Here is a 26,355-nt window from a genome sequence, read left to right as displayed (position 1 = left end):
TGGTAAGCAGCAGCACACATGACTGATATTATGACTGAGCCAACCATGTTTAGGTCCCTGAAGTGTAAGGACTGGAAGAAGCAGCAGTGGCTCTAGTGGTGATCAAGTAGGGATCTTTTGTGAGTGAACCTCATACTGGATCAGTGAAACTCTAAGACAAGCAAGTTCTTTAGCCAAAGAAAGAAAAGCAGGAGCCAGAGGGAGGGGGGCTGGTAGAACATAGAATTGATATCCAGTCTCTGGCACATGTTCCTGCTGGGAGCCTGGATATGTTCTGATTCATTTTCTGAAGGGGCCAATCAGGAGGGGTACTTAACCTTTTTCCCAAATCATATGATGCCTTCCTGAAAGATCCCTTCCATTCTTTTACATATTTGGCTAATGAGAGAATATAACAACATAAAGATACTTAGTATCAGGTGATACCAACTTTGGTGGTGCAAAGAAGACCATCTAGAAGACATTTGTTGGAGTTTAAAGCCTCTGCAAGTTCAGTTTTGGGGGGACATTATTCCCCTTAAAGGATCTATTTCTTCAGCCTTCTTCATCCACAAGAGAAATTCACACCTCTCACAGAGGGGAGCATCTAGCTCTGGAACACAAGCATAGCTCTCTCATTACTCTTGCAGATGGGATACTCTCCGGGGAATCAAGCATGCAAGATTGCTATTTGGAACCTGGGCTGAATCCTGAGTGCTCAGTTCTCACTTCCACTGAAATCTTGCAGGGTGGTTGGAGCCGAGGTTAATCCTTGGGTAATTTGAAAGAAAAGTCTATTTCTGTGCCCAACATGCTCCCCCTTCTGAGGGTGGTGTTTTTTTTTCTGACAGAATCAGGCTTTCTGTCTTTTGATGATTAAAAAAAAAAGTCAGTTGTTGGTCAGCTTTAATCCTGTTTCTCAACTACCATTTATTGTTAAAGTAACTAAGAAAATAGTTTTCGACCAGCTTCTATCACATATGGAATCTTTGCACGTACTTCACCCTTAACAATCTGGCTTTCATACCGGTTACAGTACAGGAACAGTTTTGGTATCCCTTCTAAGTGAACTTCATAGTAAAGTAGATCAAGGTCCAAGCACTCTTAATCTCTCAATTTACCAGCCACTTTTGACCTGGCTAACCATTCATTATTACTGCACAACTATCATCTATTGGCCTTTCTGGTACAGTTTATGACTAGTTCAAGACATTTCTAGAGAATCTGACTTCTGCTGTAATGAGACAGGACTCCATATCCTCCTTTCATCCACTGATATGTAGAGTGCCCCAGGGCTCCATTTTGGCCCTTGTTTTTGACATCTTTTTCAGTCTCTTGGCAACTATGATACAATCTTTTGGAATATTGAATATTATTATATAAATGATATTCTGCTTGTATATTATTGCCCCAAATTTAAGTCCTATATAAAATCTGCTTGGATGAAGTTGCCATCTGACTCAAGAATCATCATTTGATACTTAACCCAGATAAAACAACCACTTGCTGGATTACAAAACGTTCTCCATCACCCTCATTAATTCCCAGTCTCTTGGTAAACTGACTCCTATAGTGAATTCCTTTAAATATCTTGGAGTAATTGACGACCACCTTACTTTCACTCAGCAAGTATCTGCTGCCTTAAGATCAGGTTTCTCTGCTCTATGAAGACTTAGATCTATTTACCTTTACCTGGATAGAAATGCCATCCTTACTTATTATTATGCGTTTGTATGCTCTAAACATGACTACTGTAATGCCTTCTATGCTAGTGTTATATATCTTATTCTCAAAAGGCTACAATCCTTACAAAACACTGACATGCAACTCCTCTGCAATGCAAACAGAAGAGACAAAGAGGGGAACAATCGAAAGGTACGTTCTCATTTCGATTTGGATGTCCTTGCAAAACGTCCCCATCCAGGGGCAGGGCAACCTGTATTTTTGAAACAAGATGGATGTCCATCTTTCATTTCGATAATACAATCAGGGATGCCCAAATCATGAAATTTGGTCATCCTTAGAGATGGTCGTCCCTAGACTTGGTCGTTTCTGATTTTCGGTGATAATGGAAACCAAGGACGTCCATCTCAGCAATGACCAAATGCAGGCTTTTTGGTCATGGGAGGAGCCAGCATTTGTTGTGCACTGATCCCCCTGACATGCCACGACACCAACCGGGCACCCTAGGGGACACTGCAGTGGACTTTATAAATTGTTCCCAGGTACATAGCTCCCTTACCTTGTGTGCTGAGCCCCCAACCCCCCCCCCCCAAAAAAAAAAAAACCTACTACCCCCAACTGTACACCACTACCATAGCCCTTAAGGATGAAGGGGGACACCTAGATGTGGGTACAGTGGGTTTCTGGTGGGTTTTGGAGGGCTCGCTGTTTCCTCCACAAACGTAACAGGTAGGGAGGGGGATGGGCCTGGGTCCGCCTGCCTGAAGTGTCATCTTATCAAATATTTATGTTTCAATATTTTTATTGATGAATGAATAATTCCAACATGCTGGTCGGTAAACATATAATAAGGACATCTATGTCAAACAGGCATAACCTCAGTCCTAAACAACATTTTCACATTTTCTCCCTTCCTCCCCCCTCCCTATACATTCTGTTACATATATATCATTTCACTACAATTATTCTATTTATTATTACAAAGTACTGTGAATTAGACTTCTTCCTCTTTGGGTCATCTTATCCAACAAACACCCCCAAATTTTAAGAAAGCGTGTTTTCCGCTTATATGTTCCTTTATCAAATATTTAAATGCAATCTTAAAACTCATTTGTTTCATATTGCCTTCAATTCATGAGGATTATTCATTACAGTGAGTGGTGCTGGAGGATAGAAGACATCTACAACGACCTATATTTTTTATACTTGTGACTGAATCTTTCTATTTTTAATGGGAATTGTTTTTCTCTCTTTGGATTTAGTTAGTTATTGTACACTGCTTAGACTTGTCCCCAAGTTAGGCAGTATAGCAAATTGCTAATAAACAATAATGTCCAGATCCTTCTAAATTGTGGGACAGGTCTTTGTTTTTCCATCAATATGTCCTAATAAAGAGAAGTGGTCTTTAAGGCACTGATTCCAGGAGGGGTCAAGGAGATCATCACATAGATGCACATCAACAAGAGTTAGAAAACCCCAGAGGGCCCCCTATCCCACTTGATCAGAGCACAAGAGTCCTCGTAGGCAGAGTGTCCATCCACAGTATACTGGTAAGACAGTGTCTGTCTCTATTGCACCCCTTCTCTCAGTATCTCAGTGTGGGCATGTAGATCTGGAGGTTTGACACCTTAGGTTTAGGAGCTCTAAGAGTTATCGTGGCTTCCTTGTGCCTGGTCATAGTAGAGTTTGGGTACAGACCACTTGTGTGGACAGGTCTAGCAGATAATTTATTTTATTATTTATTTTATTTATTGCATTTGTATCCCACCTCTTTGCAGGCTCAATGTGGCTTACAATACATCATGGATACTGGAAATAGAAGTGAATATACATTAGGTTTACAGAGGGTTTGTGTTACATGGTGGTGAATTATATAATGGTGTTAAAGCAAAAGACATAAGACAGTACTACAAGTTCAAAAGATTATACAGTTACACATGTTGATCTTTGTGATATATCTTGTGAAGAGATAGGACTGGAAATTGGTCAGTTCATAGACCGTTTTCAAGAAGCATGGCAGCCCATTCCAGAGCTGCGTGCTCGTAAAGGAAAAGGTAGATGCATGCATTGATTTGTATTTCAAACCCTTACACTTGGCAGGATGAAGAATGAGTGGTGTACAGGAAGATTTTTTTGCATTCCTGGGTGGTAGTTCTATTAGATCTGACATGTAGCTGGGGCGTTACCATGGATGATTTTATGGACTAAAGTGCAAAGTTTGAACGTGGTGTTCTTTTTGTGGGAGCCAGTGTAGTTTTTCTCGTAAGGGTTACGCGCTTTCGTATTTTGGTGTGCCGAATATTAGTCTGGCTGCCGTATTCTGAGCTGTCTGAAGTTTTTTGAGTATTTGCTCTTTACAGCCAGCATAGAGTGAATTACAATAGTCCAGGTGACTGAGTACCAGTGATTGTACTAGATTGCGGAAGACAATCCTTGGAAAAAATGGTCTAATGAAGGAGAAATTTGGACTTATCTGTTAATTTCCTTTCCTTGAATACTGTCAGACCAGTCCAGAACCGACCCAAGGAAGGCATGGCAGGCAAAGAGTTTTGGGGCTGGCGAATTCAGAAAACTAAGAGTAGGTTATAGCTCACTCTGAAGATAGTTGTTCCCTTGATATATTTAATTCTCTTTCTTGGGTTAGTGACCATGAACTGATGATCTTGAAATTGGAAACTCAAAACATAAGAACTACCTTGGCTAATGTTAGCATTGATATAGGATACTCAGGAGTAGAAGGCAGCACCTCAGTTTTAAAATGGCGTTTCTGGCTGCAAGTTGTTCAACATGGTGAATGTTTGTATTTGTAGACTTTAATATTTACATATTTACACACACACACACACACACACACACACACACACACACACACACACACACACACACACACACACACACACACACACACACACACACACACACACACACACACACACACACACACACACACACACACACACACACACACACACACACACACACACACACACACACACACACACTTGTGTTTTTTGGGAGCAAAGGAAAGAAGAGGCTGCTTTTAAGTCTTCAATAGCTTGCTGGACCAAGGATGCTATAGAGTCAGCCTATCTCTCTAATGGTCAACTGATTCTGGGAGGCCTCTGGGCTCAGTCACCCTGGGTACAAGCTTATTCGCGGGCAGACAGGCCTATCCTGCCTTTGAAAACTTACAGAGCAGCCATTTGGTCATCTCTGCATTTATCATTATCCATCTGGATATGCAATCCAGGAAGGGCTTTAAATGGTTGCCTGGGTATGCCGAATGCATTGGGATTGATCTAGTTGTATGAATAGGGAGGAAAAATTTAGTCTTACCTACTAATTTTCATTCCTTGAATTCCATCAGATCAGTCCAGGATCCATTCAAATTATTCATTCACCCTGATGTGAATGAAGTATGTTTGCTGTTCCTCATATTATTGTTAGGTCTCACCACAAGCCCTTAAGCAGTTTTAAATTCTTTAGTTTTCATACAGGAATACTGGAGAGCTAATGCTGCATGGGCAATGTCAGTAGAATGGTTGTTTCTGCCTCCATCTACATTATGCGTGGCTGCTCTGCGCATGCCAAAGATGTCTACAACCTTAAAAAAACACAAGTCCAGGTGAAAACGTCCACATGCTCGTCAGGGTATGGGTGAAGGATGTCCAAGTGTTAGGCGCCTTCGCTATGCCTCCGACCCTGAGATGGGCAGTTCAGGACGTCCAAAATGTGGATGTTTCTGTGAGAAGGACGTCCATGCCTTTGCTATGCCTCTGACATCCTCTTTATTTATTTATTTGGATTTTGGATCACAAGTAGCAGCAGTGGGATTTGAACCGGTCACCTCTGGATTGCAGGACCAGTGCTCTAACCACTAGGCCACTCCTCCACTCCACTCCCTTGAAATTTGGCCGTCCCTGGGGGGGGGGGGGGGGGGGGGCAGTTCAGGCTGTCCAAAATGTTTGAAAGAAGGACGTCCACGCCTTCGCTATGCCTTCGCTGACACACACACACACACACACACACACACCTCCTCCCCCCAGGGACCTGCATACTGCTGCAATGGACCAGAGTATGATATTTGAGGCTGGCAAAAAAAGTTTTTAAAGTTGTTTTTTTCAGGGTGGGAGGGGGTTAGTTACCACTGGGGGAGTCAGGGGAGGTCATCCCCAATTCCCTCCGGTGGTCATCTGGTCAGTTCAGGCACCTTTTTGAGGCTTGGTCGTAAGAAAAAATGGGCCAAGTCGGCCAAGAGCTCGTCAGGGACACCCTTTTTTCCATTATCGTTCGAGGACACCCATCTGTTAGGCACGCCCCAGTCCTGCCTTCACTACGCCTCCGACACGTCCCCGGGAACTTTGGTCGTCCCCGCGACGTTAAGCAGTTGGGGACGCCCAAAATTGGTTTTCGATTATGCCGATTTGGGCGACCCTGAGAGAAGGATGCCCATCTCCTGATTTGTGTTGAAAGATGGGCGCCCTTCTCTTTCGAAAATAAGCCTGTAAGTAACTCACCTACCTCTGCTGGGAGTCTGAGAAATACAAAAAGGGACAAGGTTCCACAAGACATTATAAAGTGACATCAGTCATTAGTTCTCAGTCTCTCTCTGCTTGCTATCTATCTATCTATCTATCTATCTATCTATCTATCTATCTATCTATCTATATACACACATAAGTTGTGAGGGGCATCCTAGCTTTCTTGATGTTGATAGTAAGTTTAATGCGAATTTGTCTATCTCATATTGAAAAAACTGTGTACAGTGCTCAGTTCCAGAATTCTCACTGATAAAAGTGAGTGAAGATAAAATTTCAGTGACAAAAAATATATAATTTAATGATTTTTAATTTTAATATGTTTATAAAAAGTTAATATTTTATATTTCCTTGAAATATTTAGGCTTTTTATTGTACAGCTGCAGACTGCAGTAGTGTTCAGCGTATCATGAAGATGAACATTGTCAGGTGTGTCATGACAGAAGAAAGGTTGAGCACTACTGGACCAGAGACAGCAACAGTGGTAGTTACTGAAACTTTAGTGTGACCATTGATACCATGCCATGCACAAGATTCAAACAAGCTGGGTAGCTTGAAAGCATATATTACATTGGCAGGTTGAGTTAAAAACTGGCTTTGTGATATGTTGCAGAAGGTGGATTGTAAGCAGAACCCAACAGCGCGATTAGGTCTGGGGTAAATGCTGTTCTTCACAGTCTTGAGGCGAGACATAAGAACCTAAAATATGCATACAATGAAGGTGAGGGGGATAAAGATAGACTGAAATAATTTATAAGTTTAGACAAACACATTTTGAAGGGAAAATGGAGTCCTGCTATGAGGGAAGGGAGCATACTGACATAAGTATTTTTTGGTGATGGGATCCATGGAACAGCCTTCTAATAGTATGGGAAAGATATAAAGAATTCTTATTGAGAAACTGAGGGAAAACCAGAACACAAGGGTGGTAAGAGATTTTGTAACATGGTATAAGGGGCCTGACTCTGTATGTCAGACAAGTCCTAGATAACTCAAGCACTGAACTGTTTACATAGCATGTGCTTTCATGAGATTTAAGAGCCTCATGTAGACCCCACACACCCTAGTCATTGCTATGTTCTACAGACAAGACATCTCAATGAAGGACATGCTAGCCTGTTACATTAACCTGATTTTTAAAAATATCCACCTACAACATAAGATAATAAATAGAAATAAAACAAGACAAAGAAAAGAAAATAAGATGATACCTTTTTTTATTGGACTAACTTAATACATTTGTTTGATGAGCTTTCAAAGGTTATCCTTCTTAGGATCATAAATTAAGATTTTCTAAATTTCTGATCCCAAGAAGAAAGGTTATCTTTGAAAGCTCATTAAAAAATGTATTGTTAGTTCAATAAAAAAAGGCATCATCTTCTTTTCTTTGTCTTGTTTTATTTCTATTACCTTTAAAAGTGGACTAACACAGCTACCCTACCACTTTACCCAACGTAAGAAGATAAAGCTGTTATAAGCTGGGAAAAAACTCCAAGACACTAGTATATTGTATACACATTTTTAATCTGAATTAATTAAATAAAATAGGCAACATATTGTATCAATAGAAAAGAAAAAGTGCAAATAAATAACCTCCATTAACTGATGAGATGGAGATATAGGGAAGTACTCATGTTGGTAGAGATTGGCCCTCTTCCTCCCCTTTGTTTGAAAATAATTACTATGCTGAGACTGCATAATCCAGAATGTGTTATAAAAGTTGATGACAACACGCATAAAGATGAGTTGATGTAGCTCTTAACAGGATTGTGATGATGTCATGCATGTTGTCCGTATAAAAGCTGGGTGCTGATAGTCACTGGAAGGAGAAACTGGTGGTGGGGAGTCCTCCACACCACTGACTGATGAACTTCAGGACATCCTGGCATTCTGGGCTGTGGCTTGTCTGAAAAAAAAATATCAATAGTTGAATATTTTGGATCCACAATTGTGGAATACTGCTGTCTGTTATGCTGGTCGCCTTCCCATCAATTACTGTTCCACAACCATCAAACAAGCTGTAGTAAAGGATATTATGCTTGAGGGAATTTTGTGTATAATGTTTTAAATTTGGCATACTCTATCACAATAATACCAATGTTATTACTGCTTTTGGGTAGTAATTAAAGATGTACAATGTTACAAGATGTTGATGCATATTTCCTCCAGAGACACAGTAATAGTGCATATGTATTTTAGTGATTTTACTTTACAATCTAGAGTCCCAATTTTGGGGGAGATTCAAGCGGATATATTCTACAGAGTGCTGAATTTCCCCAAGAGTAATTTATGCACAACATGAGGTAATCCTCCCTACCACACTGAGAAGAAAGACTTTTCCACCTTCTCATTAAATCACAACTAATCAGAGCTTTTTTTTTCTTTTCCAGTTGAGACTATTTTGTTGGCAGTGTGGTCTGAAGAATCAAAGAAAAAATTGTCAAAATAAGATACAAATTCTTGTAGCTCAATATATAAAAGTAAGTGGCATCTGCCACTATCAAGTCACATCTGGAATTTAGGAGGGATGCTGTAGCTTGTGTAAGAGTTAATGGAATGATAAATGATTAGAACATAAGAATAGCCATACAGGGTCAGACCAATGGTCCAGTCTCCTAGATTTATTGTGATCTAATATCTTTAGTTGTAATCCACTATGAACTATGTGAATAGTATTAGCGGGCTTTAAATGAAATAATTAACTGTATCCTGCTTCCAACAGTGGCCAATCCAGGTCACAAGTAGTACCTGGCAGAAATGCAATTAGTAGCAAGATTCTATGCTACTAACCCTGGGGCAACCAGTGGCTTCCCCTATGTCCATCTTAATAACAGACTATGGACTTTTCCTCCAGGAACTTGTGCAAACCTTTTTTAAACCCAGATACGCTAACCGCTGTTACCACATCCTCCGGCAGCAAGTTCCTGAGCTTAACTATTATTTAAGTGAAAAAATACTTCCACTTACTTGTTTTAAAAGTATTTCCATATAATTTCATTGAGTATCCCCTGGTCTCTGTACATTTTGAAAGAGTGAAAAATTGATTCAGTTCTACCTGTTCTACACCACTCAGAGATTTTATAGACCTCAATCATATCCCCTCTCTCAGCCATCTCTTTTCCAAGTCCTAACCTCTTTAGCCTTTCCTCATGAATTCCGTCCCCTTTATCATAAAATTCATATAATATTTCTGCAGTAAGTTGTTGGATTTGTCACAGCTTGAAGACAGCTTCCTCCAAGTTTGGTATTTGTAGATTACCATTTATTTATTCTTTAATATTTAGTGAAAATATGCAAGGAACTCCAAGCTGCAGCTTTGCTCCTCCAAAGCCAAAAAAGGCTATAAAGTCCTCATTGATGGGTGATATTTAATGGAGCCTACTGTAATTAAAAAATGCGTGGGATAAACATAAAGGAATCCTGTTCAGAAGGAATAGATCTTCAGAAGCTTAGCGGAGATTGGGTGGCAGAGCCGGTGGTGGGAGACGGGGCTAGTGTTGGGCAGACTTCTACGGTCTTTGCCCTGAGAATGGCAGATACAAATCAAGGTCAGGAATACACATAAAATAGCACATATGAGTTTGTCTTGTGGGCAGACTGGATGGACTGTACAGGTCTTTCTCTGCCGTCATCTACTATGTTACTATCCAGCTCATTTTCGAAAGTGATCGCCGGCCATCTTCCGACACAAATCGGAAGATGGCCGTCGAACTCCTGAAACCGGCCAAATCGGTATAATCGAAAGCCGATTTTGGCCGGCTTCAACTGCTTTCCGTTGCGAAGCCGGCGAAATTTCAAGGCAGCGTGTCGGTGGGACGGGGGCGTGCTCACGAGATGGCCGGCTTTGCCCGATAATGGTAAAAAAAAAAGCCAGGTTTGATGAGCATTTCGCTGGCTTTACTTGGTCCCTTTTTTTTCACGACCAAACTTCAAAAATGAGCCCCAACTGACCATCAGAGGGAATCGGGGATGACCTCCCCTTACTCCCCCAGTGGTCACCAATCCCCTCCCACCCAAAAAAAAAATCAAAGTGCTTGTCTGGCACGTCCTAAATCAAAACTATTTTTGCTTGGCTTTTTCAGTAGTACCAGTGGGATTTGAACCAGTCACCTCTGGATTACAAGACCAGTACTCTAACCACTTGGCCACAGCTCCACTTACTTGGATGTCCCTCCCTTTTGATTATGCCCCTTCAGGTCTCTCTTAGCCAATCACAGCACATTTAGCTGTCTGTGAGAGCCTGAGAGAGACCCCTGTCTGTGATTGGCTGAGAGAGACCTGAAGGGGCATAATCAAGAGGGAGGGATGTTCAAGTAAGTGGAGCTGTGGCCAAGTGGTTAGAGCACCGGTCTTGTGATCCACAGGTGGCTAGTTCAAATCCCACTGGTACTACTGAAAAAGCCTGAGCACTTGGATTTTTTCTTCACTTTTTTGAAGCCGGCCATCTGTAAATCCAGCGATCTCAACATTTGACCTAAATGTTGAGATTTAGCTGGCCCCAACCGTATTATCGAAAGAAAAGATGGCCGGCCATCTTTTTCGATAATACGGTTGGCACCGCCCCTTTGCGGAGCTGGCCCCGAAGCCGGCACTGTTCGATTATGCCCCTTTATGTTAGCTCTTGAATCTTACAAAGCTTTCCAATATGGGCAACTGTATGCATGCAGGGCTTCCTGAGTTTTTTTTTTTTTTTTGCAGTGCATTAGGCAACTACGTTTCATTTTTCTCTGCAGTACCACTCAGTTTTGACCTAAAGTGAGAAACATTTTTTTAAACAATATTAAGTTGTTACAATAAATATCTACCTTTACCCTTTCACTTTAGTTCCCCTAGAGTATTTATTTGTGTGTTTTCTGTTTTCTTGAATTTTTTGCATGGTCTGCACCCACATCTGTTCCAGCATATTCAACAATGTGTATCAATTTGTTAAACATTGAGCAATTTGATTTCACTTCAGTTATTTTTCTATTCATGATCTAGAAAAATAAGGAGCTTCAAAAAGTGCAGGTAGTGTACCAGGACCATACCAATTATTAATACACATAACTTGTGTACAGGGCCAGATCATGTCAGCTTAGGTTAGCTAGAGGATTTTATGGCCCTGATGAGCACAAAAAGGAACTCTTCAGTTCAAGAAAATAATCCAGATATATTGGCATCAACTCAGGAGATGCATTGGATGCATCAACACAGAGGACATCGGTCATCCTTGATTTGGAGTATCAACAGAAGATATTGGGACCATCCTGCTCAAAGCAATCAATGGATTCCGCTGTTCTGTTACTAAAGAATCTTGATACAACACATCAAGTGGTTGCCATGAAGCATCGTCATCAGACCTTGATGTTGGAAGCATGGAAATATTAGCAGCTGCCATCACACCACCCAGGTGCCCCCATGTGGGGGGCCATCCACCCTCTTCAATTGCAGGAGGAAAGCAGCTGCCTCCAAAGGTCCCAAGAAGAAGCCAGTTTCTTCTGTGGTGCATTGACCCCAGCAGATCTCAAGGAGATTTTGGAGAGAAGAATCAAGTATGTGCGGTGCCAATACCTGTCTTGATGCCTCACTTTGAGACAAACATTGAAGTAGCCTATTCTCAAGACTCAGGCAGCTGCTCCTTTGGCATCAATTTGCATTGAAGTGACGTCTCAACTCCAACAGACAAGGGACATTCTCAAAGAGGCCTTTTCAGCTAATCATATCACATATATCTTTCTGACACAGCATCTAAGCGCTCCAGAGCTACCCTTATAATTCAGGAGATTCTCTGAACAGAAGGAGTCAACTTATCGCTATTTGGAGCTAGGAAAGAATAAAGAGGATCTCTGCTTCACACATTTTGTAAATGAAATGGAGATTATTCTATTTCCCTTAGAGAAAGATGACAAAACTAGGGCACAAATGTTGGGCAGCCATTTCTTGAGCCCCTATGGAAAATATGACAGTGCCTGTGTGCAAAATCCTTAAGGAAAAACAGATGAGAATGTGGGAGGTTACCTCTTTTGCTGTAGCCTATTAACACGAAGGTGGACTCCTTGGATTGGAGAAGCAGCAATTAGTAACCCCCCCCCTCAGGGGTAGTCAAATCCATTCTCAGGAAAGTCAAGAGGATGAGAACCTTCTCTTTAGTGACCACAGTGAGAGAAGCCCTATCCTGGGACCTTCGAGATGTAGGTCTGTCAGAATACTATGCTTACTAGCTCTTCATTAGCCTATACAAGAAGAACTTTTGGTTCAAGTTAGAAACATGAGGACAAACATGAGGACCTTAGTTCAGTTAACTAGTGGCCTAAAGGAAGAAGTATGAGATGCACAATGCCTGTTTATTCTTTGATGTTTTTGAGACAGCACCAAGAGCCTCAATGGGCTCTCAAGACTATAGGCGTCAGACCTGAGATATAATGTGTGGAAGCAGCTTGCTGACATGCCCTGCTAGGGAAATAAACTACCCAGGTAAGGTCAAGTTCAGATAAAAGGATCACTGTTCTACTTTAGGCTTTCTTGGACACAATCTCCTCATCTAGGATTTGCTTGATTAGGGCACCAAGGAGATACTTGTCAGATGAGTGTTATTCTGGACATGAGACCTTGAGCCCAGGCCGAGGCCTAGTATAGGATTTTGGCCAAGGTCTAGGGTAGACCGAACAGGCCCTACGCAGCACCCCAGCCACCAAGCCCCGCACACACACAACAGCCACCAGGCATCACCAGAAAGTGGGAGATAGAGCATTCAGGTGGGCCTCACGGCCGATCGGGAACCCAGTCGCAGAGTCCAAGCAAGCGGGCCTCACGGCCGACCGGGAATCCAGTCACACTCTGGGAAGGGAGAAAGAACAACGAAGGGTTGTCCCCCCCAAGGGGCTGGAGCACAAGCAGCGCACACAGTGTAGGGTAGAGACACAAGGGAAAGGGTGAGAGACAGAAGCGTCTAAAGGTATATACAAAGCTGTGCCATAGGGCGATCAAGAATACAGGAAGCCCCAGAAGGGAACACTCTAGGCTGTACTAAACAGCACTCAAGGGAAAAAGGGAACCAACTATAGGAGTACACTCTAGGCTGAACCATTCAGCACTCAGGGAAAGGGGAAGCCACTGAAAGGAATACTCTAAGGTGTGCCACTAGGCACTCAAGGAAAAAGGGAAACCACTCATAGGAATACACTAGGCTGTGCCCCACAGCACTCAAGGGAACTAGGCTGCACTGTACAGCATACAAAGATACAGGAAGCCCTACAAGGAACACACTAGGCTGTACCAACAGCACACAAAGGTAAAGGAAAACTACCTATAAGAATACACAAAGCTGGCCCCACAACACACACAGGAAAAGGGAATAGCTATAGGAATATACAGGGAAGTGCCACACTGTACACAAGGTAAAGGGAAGAGTAAGCAAACAGAGGAAGCTGCCTTGATACACACAGACCAGAAAAGGAGTATTGCTCACCGGAAACAGGAGACATATACCGCAAACAAAGAGAACTAAAACAACAAACAGGAGCAAAACACAAGGACAGGGGGAGGCAGAACCACAGAGAGCAGAGCAGAAGCTCAGCACAACAAAGGGAACACACAGAGAAAGAAAACTAAACAAACAAACAAACTGGAACAATACAAGGCACAAGCTTACCACAGACAGCACAACATTACAGCAGCAGAGAGAGCAGACCAGGTGTAGGGAAATGAGGTAATCAAACTCATGCTGGGAATACCCAGCACACACACACACACAGAATAAACAAGTACTGAGGAGGAAGGCTAAACTCGAGGAGGAAGGCTAAACTCCAATGTGAACACAAGCGCCCAAGCACAGGCAGGCTTCAGCTGAGCAAACAAAGCAATCAACGCTAAAGCAAGGATTGCAGGGAAAGGCAGGCTGAAATAGATCAGGCTTCTGACTCTGCTGGCTCAGCCCCTGACAAGCCAATCAAGAGCGAGTCCCAAACATTCCCCTGCCTATCCAGCAGAATCATAACAATGAGGCATTATTTTCTACACTCTCATCCCTGCCAACAGAAGCAGGGATCTCAATCCTGTCTCAAACAAGAGGACCCAAAAGCCACAGCTAGCTTCCCAGTCAAAATCTGAGACTGGGTTTTGACTAGATCCAGGACATAGCAAGAATCCCTGTACCTATGCCAGAGAACCCTCCAACAGGGGAGGCTGAGACTTTACATAAACCACTGGCCCAGTATAATCTCAGACATGTGGATTCTTTGCATAATATGGAAAGGATGCAGTTTAAGATTATTGGAGTCTCAACCAAATTGCCCACAGAGTATTTATTAGTAAAAACTATAAGCATCGGGAAGCACTATTACAAGAATTCTCCTCCCTCAGAGTACAATACAGTGAAAACCATTCCACTAGGAAAAGAGGTTAGGATTTTACTTCTGGGGAATCCTTGAACAAGTGGTTGGAGATTAGGTGTTACGATTTGAAGAGATCCTTGGAGGAAGGGCCCAGCAGTGGAAACTTATCTCTAAGCATTATGATTTTCTGGAGGTTGTAGAGCATCAGAAACCTAGCTAGTGCAGTAGCTTGAGAGCTAGAGGAACTAGATTTGATTTTCACTGTAGCTCCTTGTGACTCTGGGCAAGTCACTCAACCCTCAAAATAAATACTTGTTTATTTAAACTGCTTTGATTGTAACCACATAAAGGTGGTATATCAAATCCCATTCTATTTCTCTATATAGCTGTTTGGAAATGATTTTTACTAATAAAGAAAGGCAAGTGATTTATAGCAACACTTTTGGGATCTTGATTTCACCAAACCTAGTGGAAAATGGTATGAAAATGCTCTACAGATGGTACATTGTGCCTAACTGACTTGTTACTTTTCTCTCCCTTAGCTACAACAGAATGTACCAAACAAAATGTTGGTGGGAGTGTGGACAGGAAGGTACCTACCTGTATGTTTGGTGAGAGCGCCCACTCATTAAAGCTTTCTGGAAGGACTGCATTGGGTTACTACAGGATATCCTAAAAATTTCTATCCCATTTGACTCAAAGCTCTCCCATTACAACTGTCTCTACCACACTTGGGGAAGAAGCAGTGCTATAGTGATCATACATAGAGAGGTGACAAGATAGTGGAAGACCTGGGAATTACCAAGCTGCCATCAATTAGGTCATAAGTTTTGGAATGTATCAAGAAGCTTATAGCCATAAACTTTGACTGTTTTTAGAAATTTGAGAACAAATGGAACAGTGGAAGGAAGGGACAGCATAGCATAATGTCATAGTTTTTGAATCTGTTATGCAGTTACTTTTTGCCTTGGTTTTTGTGGGAAATGAGGAACAGGAGGGATATAATATATTTGTGTTTTGAATGCAAATCTTTTTGCACCAAGTCTATTGTGCGTCCATATATAGCGTGGATTATATCTCTGAACCATATAGTGATGGAGAAGCAGGAAGGCGGGTGTGGGGAGAAATATTTTGGTGTTACAATTGTTCAGTATGAATATTTATACAAAAAATGGAATCAACAAAGTTAAAAAAGAGCACATTAGAATACAGGAAAGAATGGAGCTGTCAATGTGACACCCTAGCAAGTTAGAAAAAATAATTGGTACTCTGCCCTGACCTGGAGTAAGCCTAGTGGTTAGTGCAGCAGACTTTGATCCTGGGGAACTGGGTTCGATTCCCACTGCAGCTCCTTGTGATTGTGGGCAAGTCACTTAACCCTCCATTGCCCCAGGTACAAAATAAGTACCTGTATATATGTAAACTGTTTTGAATGTAGTTGCAAAATACCACAGAAAGGCAGTATATCAAAGTCCCATTTCCCTTTCCCTGCCTTCTCACATGGTCTCGGTGTAAAAAAGAAACACTTGAGGTCAGGCTTCCTTAAAAAAGGCCAATTTTCCCAGACTCAACTAGGTTTCAATGAGTAAAAATAAGTATAAATTCAAGCAATTAAGCACATCAAGGCGTGAAAGATACTTATGCAGCACCGAATAGAAATCAAGTAAATCCAGCTGTATCTATGAAGTTGAAGAGGACACAGATTACAAAGTATCAGAATTAATCAGTGTTGGATGGATTTAAAGTGGAAGAAACTTAAAAGCCTGTTATGAAAGAATTCTGTATACAGTGCATATGTAACTAGCACTCAAAGTTCATTCACTCTTTTGGCAGAAGTGACTTTGATAAGGAATTTTGTGCCTGATATTAAAAAAAAAATATGGGCTCTTAAATTTGTGTCTTATTTTCAGTCAAACTTAGGAGTTTAAGGTTTCAGCTGAAAATTCATCTTAACTTGGGAACTTAAAATTTATTAGGTATATACTGAAAGGGGTTTAAACCCAGCTCAGCAGGCTGTCTCTGGATATTCAGCAGTGCTTAACTACACAGTGCTGTTCAACATCCTCCCTCTCTGACCGCTGTGGAACTGCACAGTTAGTGCCAAGGCAGTTCACGGGTGGAATCAGGGAGTTGCTGGCAGTTATGTGGGCTTCAGTGATATTCAGTGCTAGTACTCACACAGCTAACCAGGCAGACAGGACTACACAAAAGAGTCATATCTCTTGGAGCTATCTAAGCAGGTGTTGGCACTGAATTTCCAGGTCTGCGGCTGACTTGGATATTCAATGCTAGTGCCTGGACTTTTTGACCGATCACATTACAAACTGGCTGTTACCTAAAAGAATCTAAATATTGTTGATTCTGGTCATTATGAGGTCTTTTCCTTCCCATTTTTAAAAAATCAATTTTTGAATATTTTGAAAAGCTGTTCTTGAATAATCACTTATTATTTTGATTGCCTTGTATTTCCATATTGTATGTTATTATACATATACCAGTTTTGCTTAGATCACTCTATTTGTAAATGGTATTTTGATCTTTTTTTTTTTTTGGTTGTGTAATTCATTATGATGTCACCAATTCAATGAGGCAAAGTAGAGAGGTATGTCTTCCAAACATACAGCCCCCTCTGTCAAAGTAAGCATGCTTTCTTTCCTGCCATACTTTTAGAGTAAGACCAGGCTTCACATACCTTAATAGCCATCAGAAACTTGTTCCAGTCTTCTTTATTAGCAGCTTTTCCAGGTTGCTTAAACTCAATTTTGTTCCTCAGTACAGGGTATCCTGAGAACAAATACAATTGAAACAATGTAGACCCAGAAAAGATGCATCTTAATTTGAAGAGCTCTGTGTGATAACCCTTTCTCATATTAGCAACAGAGGATAGCTCTTGTGACTTAAGGATAATGGAAAAAAATCTTCATGCCAGTTTCTATTACAGGAAGAGATGATTTTTCCATGACAATCTCCAAAACAAAAGCAAAGCTGCTTTACCCATATAAGATTCTCCAAAGGCAGTGGATTACCAGTCACACAGGTCACATGATGACATTTAACTCTGATAAAACAGCTACTTACCTGTAGCAAGTGTTCTCTGATTACAGTAGGACTTGAATTCTCATGCATGGGATGACATCACTGACAAAGCCCAGCCTGGGAAATAGTACCCCGGCAACTTTTCTAGAAGTGTTTAAGCCGTCTCACTGTACATGTGCACCTGTTCTCATCTGCTGCTATCATGACTCCTCCAGTCTTACTAGTCAGAAGAATACAGCTCCTTGGTGAGGTGGAAGGGCCTGGGATGGATGGAATTGGAATCTACAACCCAAATTGATTCTGGAGGACTATCTGGCCAAATCTACTGCCGCATTGGAAGTCCTGTTCTAACCAGTAGTGGAATGTGAATGTATGGAGAGATGTCCATGTCACAGCTCTACAAATCTCCTCTATGGAGGCTGATCTTCAATGGGCTACCAATACAGCTATAGCTCTGACATTATGAGCCATGATATAATGCTCTAAAGTCAGCTCAGTCTGGATATAAATGAAGGAAATGTAGTCTGCAAGCCAATTGGAAAGTCATAAGTACATAAGTACATAAGTAGTGCCATACTGGGAAAGACCAAAGGTCCATCTAGCCCAGCATCCTGTCACCGACAGTGGCCAATCCAGGTCAAGGGCACCTGGCACGCTCCCCAAACGTAAAAACATTCCAGACAAGTTATACCTAAAAATGCAGAATTTTTCCAAGTCCATTTAATAGCGGTCTATGGACTTGTCCTTTAGGAATCTATCTAACCCCTTTTTAAACTCCGTCAAGCTAACCGCCCGTACCACGTTCTCCGGCAACGAATTCCAGAGTCTAATTACACGTTGGGTGAAGAAAAATTTTCTCCGATTCGTTTTAAATTTACCACACTGTAGCTTCAACTCATGCCCTCTAGTCCTAGTATTTTTGGATAGCGTGAACAGTCGCTTCACATCCACCCGATCCATTCCACTCATTATTTTATACACTTCTATCATATCTCCCCTCAGCCGTCTCTTCTCCAAGCTGAAAAGCCCTAGTCTTCTCAGCCTCTCTTCATAGGAAAGTCGTCCCATCCCCACTATCATTTTCGTCGCCCTTCGCTGTACCTTTTCCAATTCTACTATATCTTTTTTGAGATACGGAGACCAGTACTGAACACAATACTCCAGGTGCGGTCGCACCATGGAGCGATACAACGGCATTATAACATCCGCACACCTGGACTCCATACCCTTCCTAATAACACCCAACATTCTATTCGCTTTCCTAGCCGCAGCAGCACACTGAGCAGAAGGTTTCAGCGTATCATCGACGACGACACCCAGATCCCTTTCTTGATCCGTAACTCCTAACGCGGAACCTTGCAAGACGTAGCTATAATTCGGGTTCCTCTTACCCACATGCATCACTTTGCACTTGTCAACATTGAACTTCATCTGCCACTTGCACGCCCATTCTCCCAGTCTCGCAAGGTCCTCCTGTAATCGTTCACATTCCTCCTGCGACTTGACGACCCTGAATAATTTTGTGTCATCGGCGAATTTAATTACCTCACTAGTTATTCCCATCTCTAGGTCATTTATAAATACATTAAAAAGCAACGGACCCAGCACAGACCCCTGCGGGACCCCACTAACTACCCTCCTCCACTGAGAATACTGGCCACACAATCCTACTCTCTGCTTCCTATCTTTCAACCAGTTCTTAATCCATAATAATACCCTACCTCCGATTCCATGGCTCTGCAATTTCTTCAGGAGTCTTTCGTGCGGCACTTTGTCAAACGCCTTCTGAAAATCCAGATATACAATATCAACCGGCTCCCCATTGTCCACATGTTTGCTTACCCCCTCAAAAAAATGACAAGTGTAGAAGGTATTCAAGCAGGGTCTGTGTGGGACAAGAAACAGGATCTATAGACTTGCTGTCACACCAGACAGCAAACCTCTTTCATTTAAAAAGAATAACACCTCTTAGTGGAATCTTTCCTGGAAGCCAGCAAGACCCGGGAGACACCCTCTGAAAGACCCAAGGAAGCAAATTCTAGGCTCTCAACGTCCAGGCCGTGAGAGCCAGAGACTGGAGGTTGGGATGTAGAAGCAACCTCTCGTTCTGAGTGTTAGAAAACACTCCAATCTCCACAGTTCTTCAGAGTACAACTCTAGAAGAAGAGGGAACCAAATCTGGCACGGCCAGTACGGCGCAATGAGGATCATGGATCCGCGGTTTGCTTGGGTTTCAGCAAAGTCTTCCCAACTAGAGGAATGGGAGGATAAGCATACAGCAGACCCTCCCCCCAATCCAGGAGGAAGGCATCCGATGCCAGTCTGCCGTGGGCCTGAAGCCTGGAACAGAACTGAGGGACTTTGTGGTTGGCTCGAGATGCGAAGAGGTCTACCAAGGGGGTGCCCCACACCTGGAAGATCTGTCGCACTACACGGGAATTGAGCGACACTAGGGACAGAAGGTTGTCTGCCTGCACCTTGGGAAGATGGCTTGAACCGTTCTCATGTCGAGCAGTGCTCCAATGAACTCCAATTTCTGAACTGGAGTGAGATTGGACTTGGGGTAATTGATTACGAATCCTAGTAGTACCAACACCTGAATAGTATTCCGCATGGACTACCGAGCACCTTCTCCAAGGTGCTCTTCACCAGTCAATCATCGAGATAAGGGAATATATGCACTCCCAGACGACAAAGCGATGCTGCAACTACTGCTAGGCATTTTGTGAACACTCTGGGAGCTGATGCTAGGCCAAAGGGCAGCACTTGGTACTGGAAGAGCTGCATTACCAGCCGAAATTGAAGATACGTCCTGTGAGCTGGAAGTATTGGGATACGAGTGTCAGCATCCTTCAGGTCCAGAGAGCACCGCCAATCATTTTCCTGAATCAATGTAAGAAGGGTGCCCAGGGAAACCATTCGGAACACATCCGCCCTGCTTTTTTTCTGCACAAGGAAGTACCTGGAATAGAATCCCAGCCCTTCTTCCCCTGGTGGAACGAGTTTGACCACTTGGGTCTTTAGAAGGACGGAGGGTTCCTCTGCAAGTACCTGCTTGTGTGGAGAGCTGAAAGAATGAGCTTTTGGTGGGCAATTTGGAGGTTTGGATTCCAGATTGAGGGTGTATTCTAACAGGACTATTTGAAGAACCCACTGGTTGGAGGTTATGAGAGGCCACCTCTGGTGGAAAAAACATTAACCCCCCCCCCCCCCCAACCGGCAATCGTCTGGCACGGACATTTTTATTGCGGCTATGCTCTCCTGCATTCAGTCAAAAGCCCATCCCTGCTTTTGCTGGGGAGCAGTAGGTGCCTTGGGCGCACGCTGTTGACGGGAAAGAGCGCGCTGGGGCTGAGCATGAGTAGGCTGGCGAGTCGCCGGAGTGTACCTATGCATAGAATAGGAACAGGGAGCACTCCATGACCCACCAAAATATCTCCTAGTTGAGGAATCGGAATCGGAAGCAGAAGGCGCCCGGCAGGAGAGAGAAGCCATAGCACCTGTGTGCTTCTTGATCTGGTCAACTAGATCTTCCACCTTCTCTCTGAAAAGATTATCCCCCTGGCAAGGAACATCCACAATTCTCTGCTGGACCAAATGGTCCAGGTCACAAACATGCAGCCATGAGAGTCTGCGAATTGCTATACCTTGAGCAGAGATCCTGGATGCTATATCAAAGGTGTCGTATGTTCTACTGGCCAAAACTTTACGACACGTCTTCTGCTGCTTGACCAGCTGGCGAAAAGGTTCGGCCTGCTCCGGAGGGAGGGCATCGAGCAAACAAGACAGTAGCCGCACTAAGTTCCGCAAGTGGATGCTCGTGAAGAGTTGGTATGAATGCATATGGGCAACGAGCATGGCGGCCTGATACATTTTCCTCCCAAAAGAATCCAAGGTCCTAGCTTCTCTGTCTGGGGGCACTGAAGCATAGTCCCTAGAACTCTTGGATCTTTTGAGGGCAGAGTCCACCACCATGGAGTTGTAGGGTAACTGAGACCTCATCAACCCAGGCTCCCCGTGGAACCGATACTGAGAATCTGTCTTCTTCAGGACAATGGGGACAGACAGAGGGGATGCCCAGTTTCACATAAGGACTTCCATGAGTACCTTATGCATAGGAGCTGTCACTGCCTCTCTAGGTGGAGAGATGTAGTCCAGGACCTCATCTTCCACATCTACAGGGAATGGAATGGCCTGACCCATTTTCCCGCATAAAAGATGAGAAGGAGAGGCTCTCAGGAGGAGACAGTCTCTTTTCAGATGGAGAGGAAGGTTCAGAGGGAATCCCAAAAGACTCATCTGAGAAGTACCTGGGATTAGATTGTAAGCTCTCTTGAGCAGGGACTGTCCTTCCCCATGTTTTAACTTGTACAGCGCTGCGTAACCCTAGTAGCGCTATAGAAATGCTAAGTAGTAGTAGTAGTAGTATCTTCCTCTGACTCCCACGAGTGTTCTTACTCGGAGTCGGACAGCACTTTCCTCAGTGACTTTTGAGGCCGAACCCGGCTCGACGCCGAAGACCCATGGTCTTGATGGCGATGTCGAGGGGCCGACTCCTGCATGGACTGCTGTGAGGTTTCCCCCATCAACATCGATGGGGAGCAGACCTGGGTGACAGCCGATACCGGAGCCACAAGCGGCGCCAAGCTCCGAGACCACACCACAGGTGGAGGGCCAGAAATAGCTGCAGTAGATGGCAAGGTAGGCACAAGCACCCCCGATGCAGTGTGGCGCAGAAGTCCTTCCAGAAGCTCTGGAAGCAAGGCCTGGATCCGCTAGTCAAGAGCCCCCATCGGAAAAGGCTGTGGGGCCGGTGAAGCAGTCAGTGGAAGAGTTGCCTGGGGCTTGGAAGCAGGAACTGGACTGCTGGGAGACCCAAACGTTGGCACCTCTTATATGGAGGGGGACCGGTCCTCCCGGCGTCGACGCTTCTCGGGTGCCGATGCTCTCGGTGCCCTGGAGCCCCCGGCACCATACACCGAGGGAGAACGGTGTCAGTGCTTCTTAGCCTTCGCTCGATGCACCTCGGTGCCGACGTTGAATATCCCACGTCTCCTCGGAGTAGGGTCCGACGATGGATGGTCCCAGGGGGCCTGCATAGCAGGAGGCCTCAAGGCAGGTGGAGACCCACTCGATACCTCGCTTCTCCCAGTGTGTTTTGGTCTCTCAGCAGCCATTCCTACCTCCACTCCCAACATCGGTGCTTCCCTCGATGCTGAAGGACCGGACCGAGCCCCCAAAAGTTTTTCTCACTGGGTTTCTCGAGCCAGTTGACTCTTTTTCTTCATATGAAGACAAAGGGCACAACGAGTTGGACTATGGTCGAGCCCAAGGCACTGTATACACCATGAATGGGTATCTGTGCCTGAAATGGTCCGGTTGCACCAAGTACAGCATTTGAAGCCACTGGGAGTCTTCAATGACATGGAAGGGGAGACCGCCCTAGCCAAATCAAAAAATGTGATTGTGCTGACAAGAAAGCACAAAAAAGGAGAAAAAACTGCCGAGCAGGCCTCAGGATGACTGCGACTAAGAATAAAGGAAACTTTACGTGGGTCCAAAAACTAAGAAAAAATAAAAGGAGCTTAAATTTTTTTTTTTTGAAACAAGGCAATAAAATAAAAAGAAAATAGAGGTGAAACGCCAAGAAAACAAAGGCACCGAAGGCTTTCCCGGACAAAAAAGCGGAGCTAGGTAAGAACTGCCGCTCCTCATGTGGAAAAATAACAACTGAGGAGCGCGGCGGGTGGGAAGGCACTCTGCGCATGCACAGACGGATACGCGTTGCGCTCAGAAGGCTCTAGCAAAGATTTTTGCTTTTTGGAATGCCGGTTCCCGGACCGGCGCGGATTGCAGACCGACTTGTGAGGATTATTCAGCCTGCTTGTCCTCAAAGAAAATGAAATTACTGCCTGGGCCATGTGTGTCAAAACTGCCACATGTAGGACACGAGTACACAGCTTAGTAAAAGGGCCCCTCTGTTACTATCAAACGGTTTCATGACCAGTATATACTGATGAAAACAATTTTATCACAGGCATGGAATGTTCTTATATCAAGGAAACATCTTTAAATCACAAATTCAGGGATAGTTAATCCTTAGTTGTGAATGTAATTGGGGCATTACAATCCAATAGAACATTTTGATCATGCAACCATCTCTCTATATAAAACGCACCTCCAACGTTCTAATGAAGCCTCAGAAATTTCTTCCCAACGTTCTAAAGTTGAAGCAATAAGATCACAGTGTGTCTGCCCTGCCCTCACGTCACGTGTTTCCCTACTTCTTTCAACCGGCATACGAAAACGCAGTCCAATAAGCCCCCCCCCCCACCCAAACAACACAAGAGCCTCCGCATCAACCAAGCCCCCAAACCCCTCCCCCGCCGCATCACAAAAAGCCCTCCCCCGCCGCATCACACAAACCAACCCCCCCCCCCCCCCCCACGGCCACAACAACCCCTTCACCACCCACAACCACAAAAACTATCGCAAACAGGCCACTACTGCTACTCCTAATCAGCAGCAGCGGCCTGTACAAACAAAAAAAAAAAACCCAGAAACACTGCTCCGTAGACAGCCAGCTGCCATTGGCTGACGTCCCTGCAGCCGCTCCTCCTCTCCCCTGCACGTCACTGCCCCTGGAGGGAAACCAGAAGGAGCACTGTGATGACAAAGGGGAGAGGAGGAGCAGCTGCACAGACGACAACCAATGCCAGCTGGAAGTGAAAGGCCAGCAAGCATGGTGCCTTCGAGCCGAGGCCAGCCGGGTCCTGGAGGGAGACAGCCACAGCTTGAAAAATCACCGCTGGCTCCACACTCCCCGCTGCTCCTGGAGAAACCCTTGCAGCAAAAAAAGACTCTCGCTATCCATGTGCTCCTCAAATTTCTTGCCTCGGCTTTTTTAATTGTTATTGCTGCTGCTTTTCAACACTCAAGCGTGCCCACATCTTCCACAGTCTGGTGCACACAGGCTCAGTGATGGTGTCAGGAGCCAGTCTGTCCCGAGAACACAGATACGATCATCAGCACCACACATCACAGAAGGCAGGTCAGAGACCTTTCTGACAAGGAGTTGACACCGGGCTGCACTTCAGTTACATGTGGCAGCACAGAACAAGTATAAGGAGAGTGGCTGACACTCCCCCCCTCCCACAGCTGGCTCTCACTGGATCCAAACTAACCTCTCTCTCACTCTCTCTACAACACACACACACACACACACACACACACACACACACACACACACACGCGACATGGAGAAGATGAGAGGGGAGAAAAAAAAAACTCACCACATACACACTCTCTCTCTTAACTGGCTATAAGCGAGAACTGGCTCAAATGGTTGTGTTCTGCTATGCAACATTTTGCTGCTGTCTCCCCATTTTGACCCTAGCCTTGCACACTCTTTCACAAACACACACACCCTTACACTGTCTCTCTCTCTCACACAGACAGACAGACAGACAGACAGACAGACACACACACACACACACTTTCTCTGTCTCACACACATATACACTCTCACTCTCTTAACTCACTCTCATAGTCTCTCTTTCACACAGACACACACACTTTCACTGTCTCTCTCTTCCACACACTCACTCTCACACATACACTTTCTCTGACACTCTCTCACACAAACATATATACACACTCTCACTACACTTGTGAAATAAAAAAAAAAAACATTCTATTCAGACACACACAAGGGACACAGAGGAGATGAGAGGGGAGGAAGAAAACCACCACATATACACTCTCTCTCACTCTCTCTCCCACCCAGCCAGCCTGAACATGGGAGGGAGGGAGCCAGCTGCAACATGGCAGGGGGACGGGGGGGGGGGGGGCACGATTATGAAGCTGGGAGGGGGAGGGGAGGAAAAAGGGGAGGGGGAAGGGCAGGAGACGGAGGGGGTGCCCCTGCCGCACACTCTCATTCTTTCTCACGCACACACTATCATTCTCACACACACACTCTCACACACACAGCCTCACTCTGTCACACACACTCGCACATTCACTCTGTCTCACACAGTCACTCTCACACACACTCTCTCAAACACACACTATGATGAAAACCTTGCTAGCGCCCATTTCATTGGTCTCAGAAATGGGCCTTTTTTACTAGTAGTTTACTACTGTTTCTTTCTTCTAAGGGTCTTCATTTTAAAAGAGAGTGGGAAAGCTCTTTCTTTTCTCAGGCAGTATATATTTGGAATACGTTGTTTTTAAATGTTAAATTATAAATATAGGTATAATGAACAGTAAAGTTCCTAATCAGTAAATTGTAAACAAACATTAATTTAGAAATTATAATTAAAAAATTTTTTTGAAGAGTGCTCAGTTCACATGTTTCACTTTAGTTCTTTACTCCTGAAGAAGATATTTGAAACTCAGCTTGAGTTGAGGAAATATATTTTGTGCATTATGGTGTGATTTTTTATTTGGGTGAAGGTTTTGGATTGAGTTTTTTCTTGCTCCTACTTTGCTACAACTAGCAACATTTTCCCATTGCTTTTGGAACTGCTTATTACAAGACCTACTTCTTCAGATAAGCGCAGTACAGTGACTTGCTTAGTTTTGTTCTTGTGTGCTGACTGGAATTGCTGTTTATTTTTGTTTTTTTATTATCATACTTGTTATTATACTTTGTTTCTATAACCAAGGGCCCTGTTTACTAAGCCACACAAGCATTTTTAGTGCGAGCTAATGGTAGGTGCTAAAAACATTAGCACATCTTAGTAAACAGGGACCTAAATTAGTTGCTACATTTGTGCTTACTTTAGCATTTCCTGTGCCATTTT

General features: G+C 43.8%; 1 protein-coding gene across 1 annotated transcript in view; it reads right to left on the bottom strand.

The window, feature by feature from the left end:
• Positions 1 to 7,731: 7,731 nt before the first annotated feature.
• Positions 7,732 to 26,355, bottom strand: part of IFT172 (intraflagellar transport 172) — a 335,758-nt gene continuing 317,134 nt past the window's right edge. Inside the window, exons 47-48 of the mRNA XM_030198582.1 lie at positions 17,205 to 17,296; positions 7,732 to 8,106 (exon numbers count right to left, since the gene is read on the bottom strand). Of these exons, the coding sequence (XP_030054442.1) occupies positions 8,017 to 8,106; positions 17,205 to 17,296 (182 nt within the window). The 3' untranslated portion in view covers positions 7,732 to 8,016. The remainder of the gene's footprint in view (positions 8,107 to 17,204; positions 17,297 to 26,355) is intronic.

This window comes from Microcaecilia unicolor, chromosome 3, assembly GCF_901765095.1.
Source record: "Microcaecilia unicolor chromosome 3, aMicUni1.1, whole genome shotgun sequence".
Classification (NCBI taxonomy): Eukaryota; Metazoa; Chordata; class Amphibia; order Gymnophiona; family Siphonopidae; genus Microcaecilia; species Microcaecilia unicolor.
The sequence above is the reverse complement of the archived record's forward strand: the minus strand, read 5'-3'. Positions and strand labels throughout refer to the sequence as shown.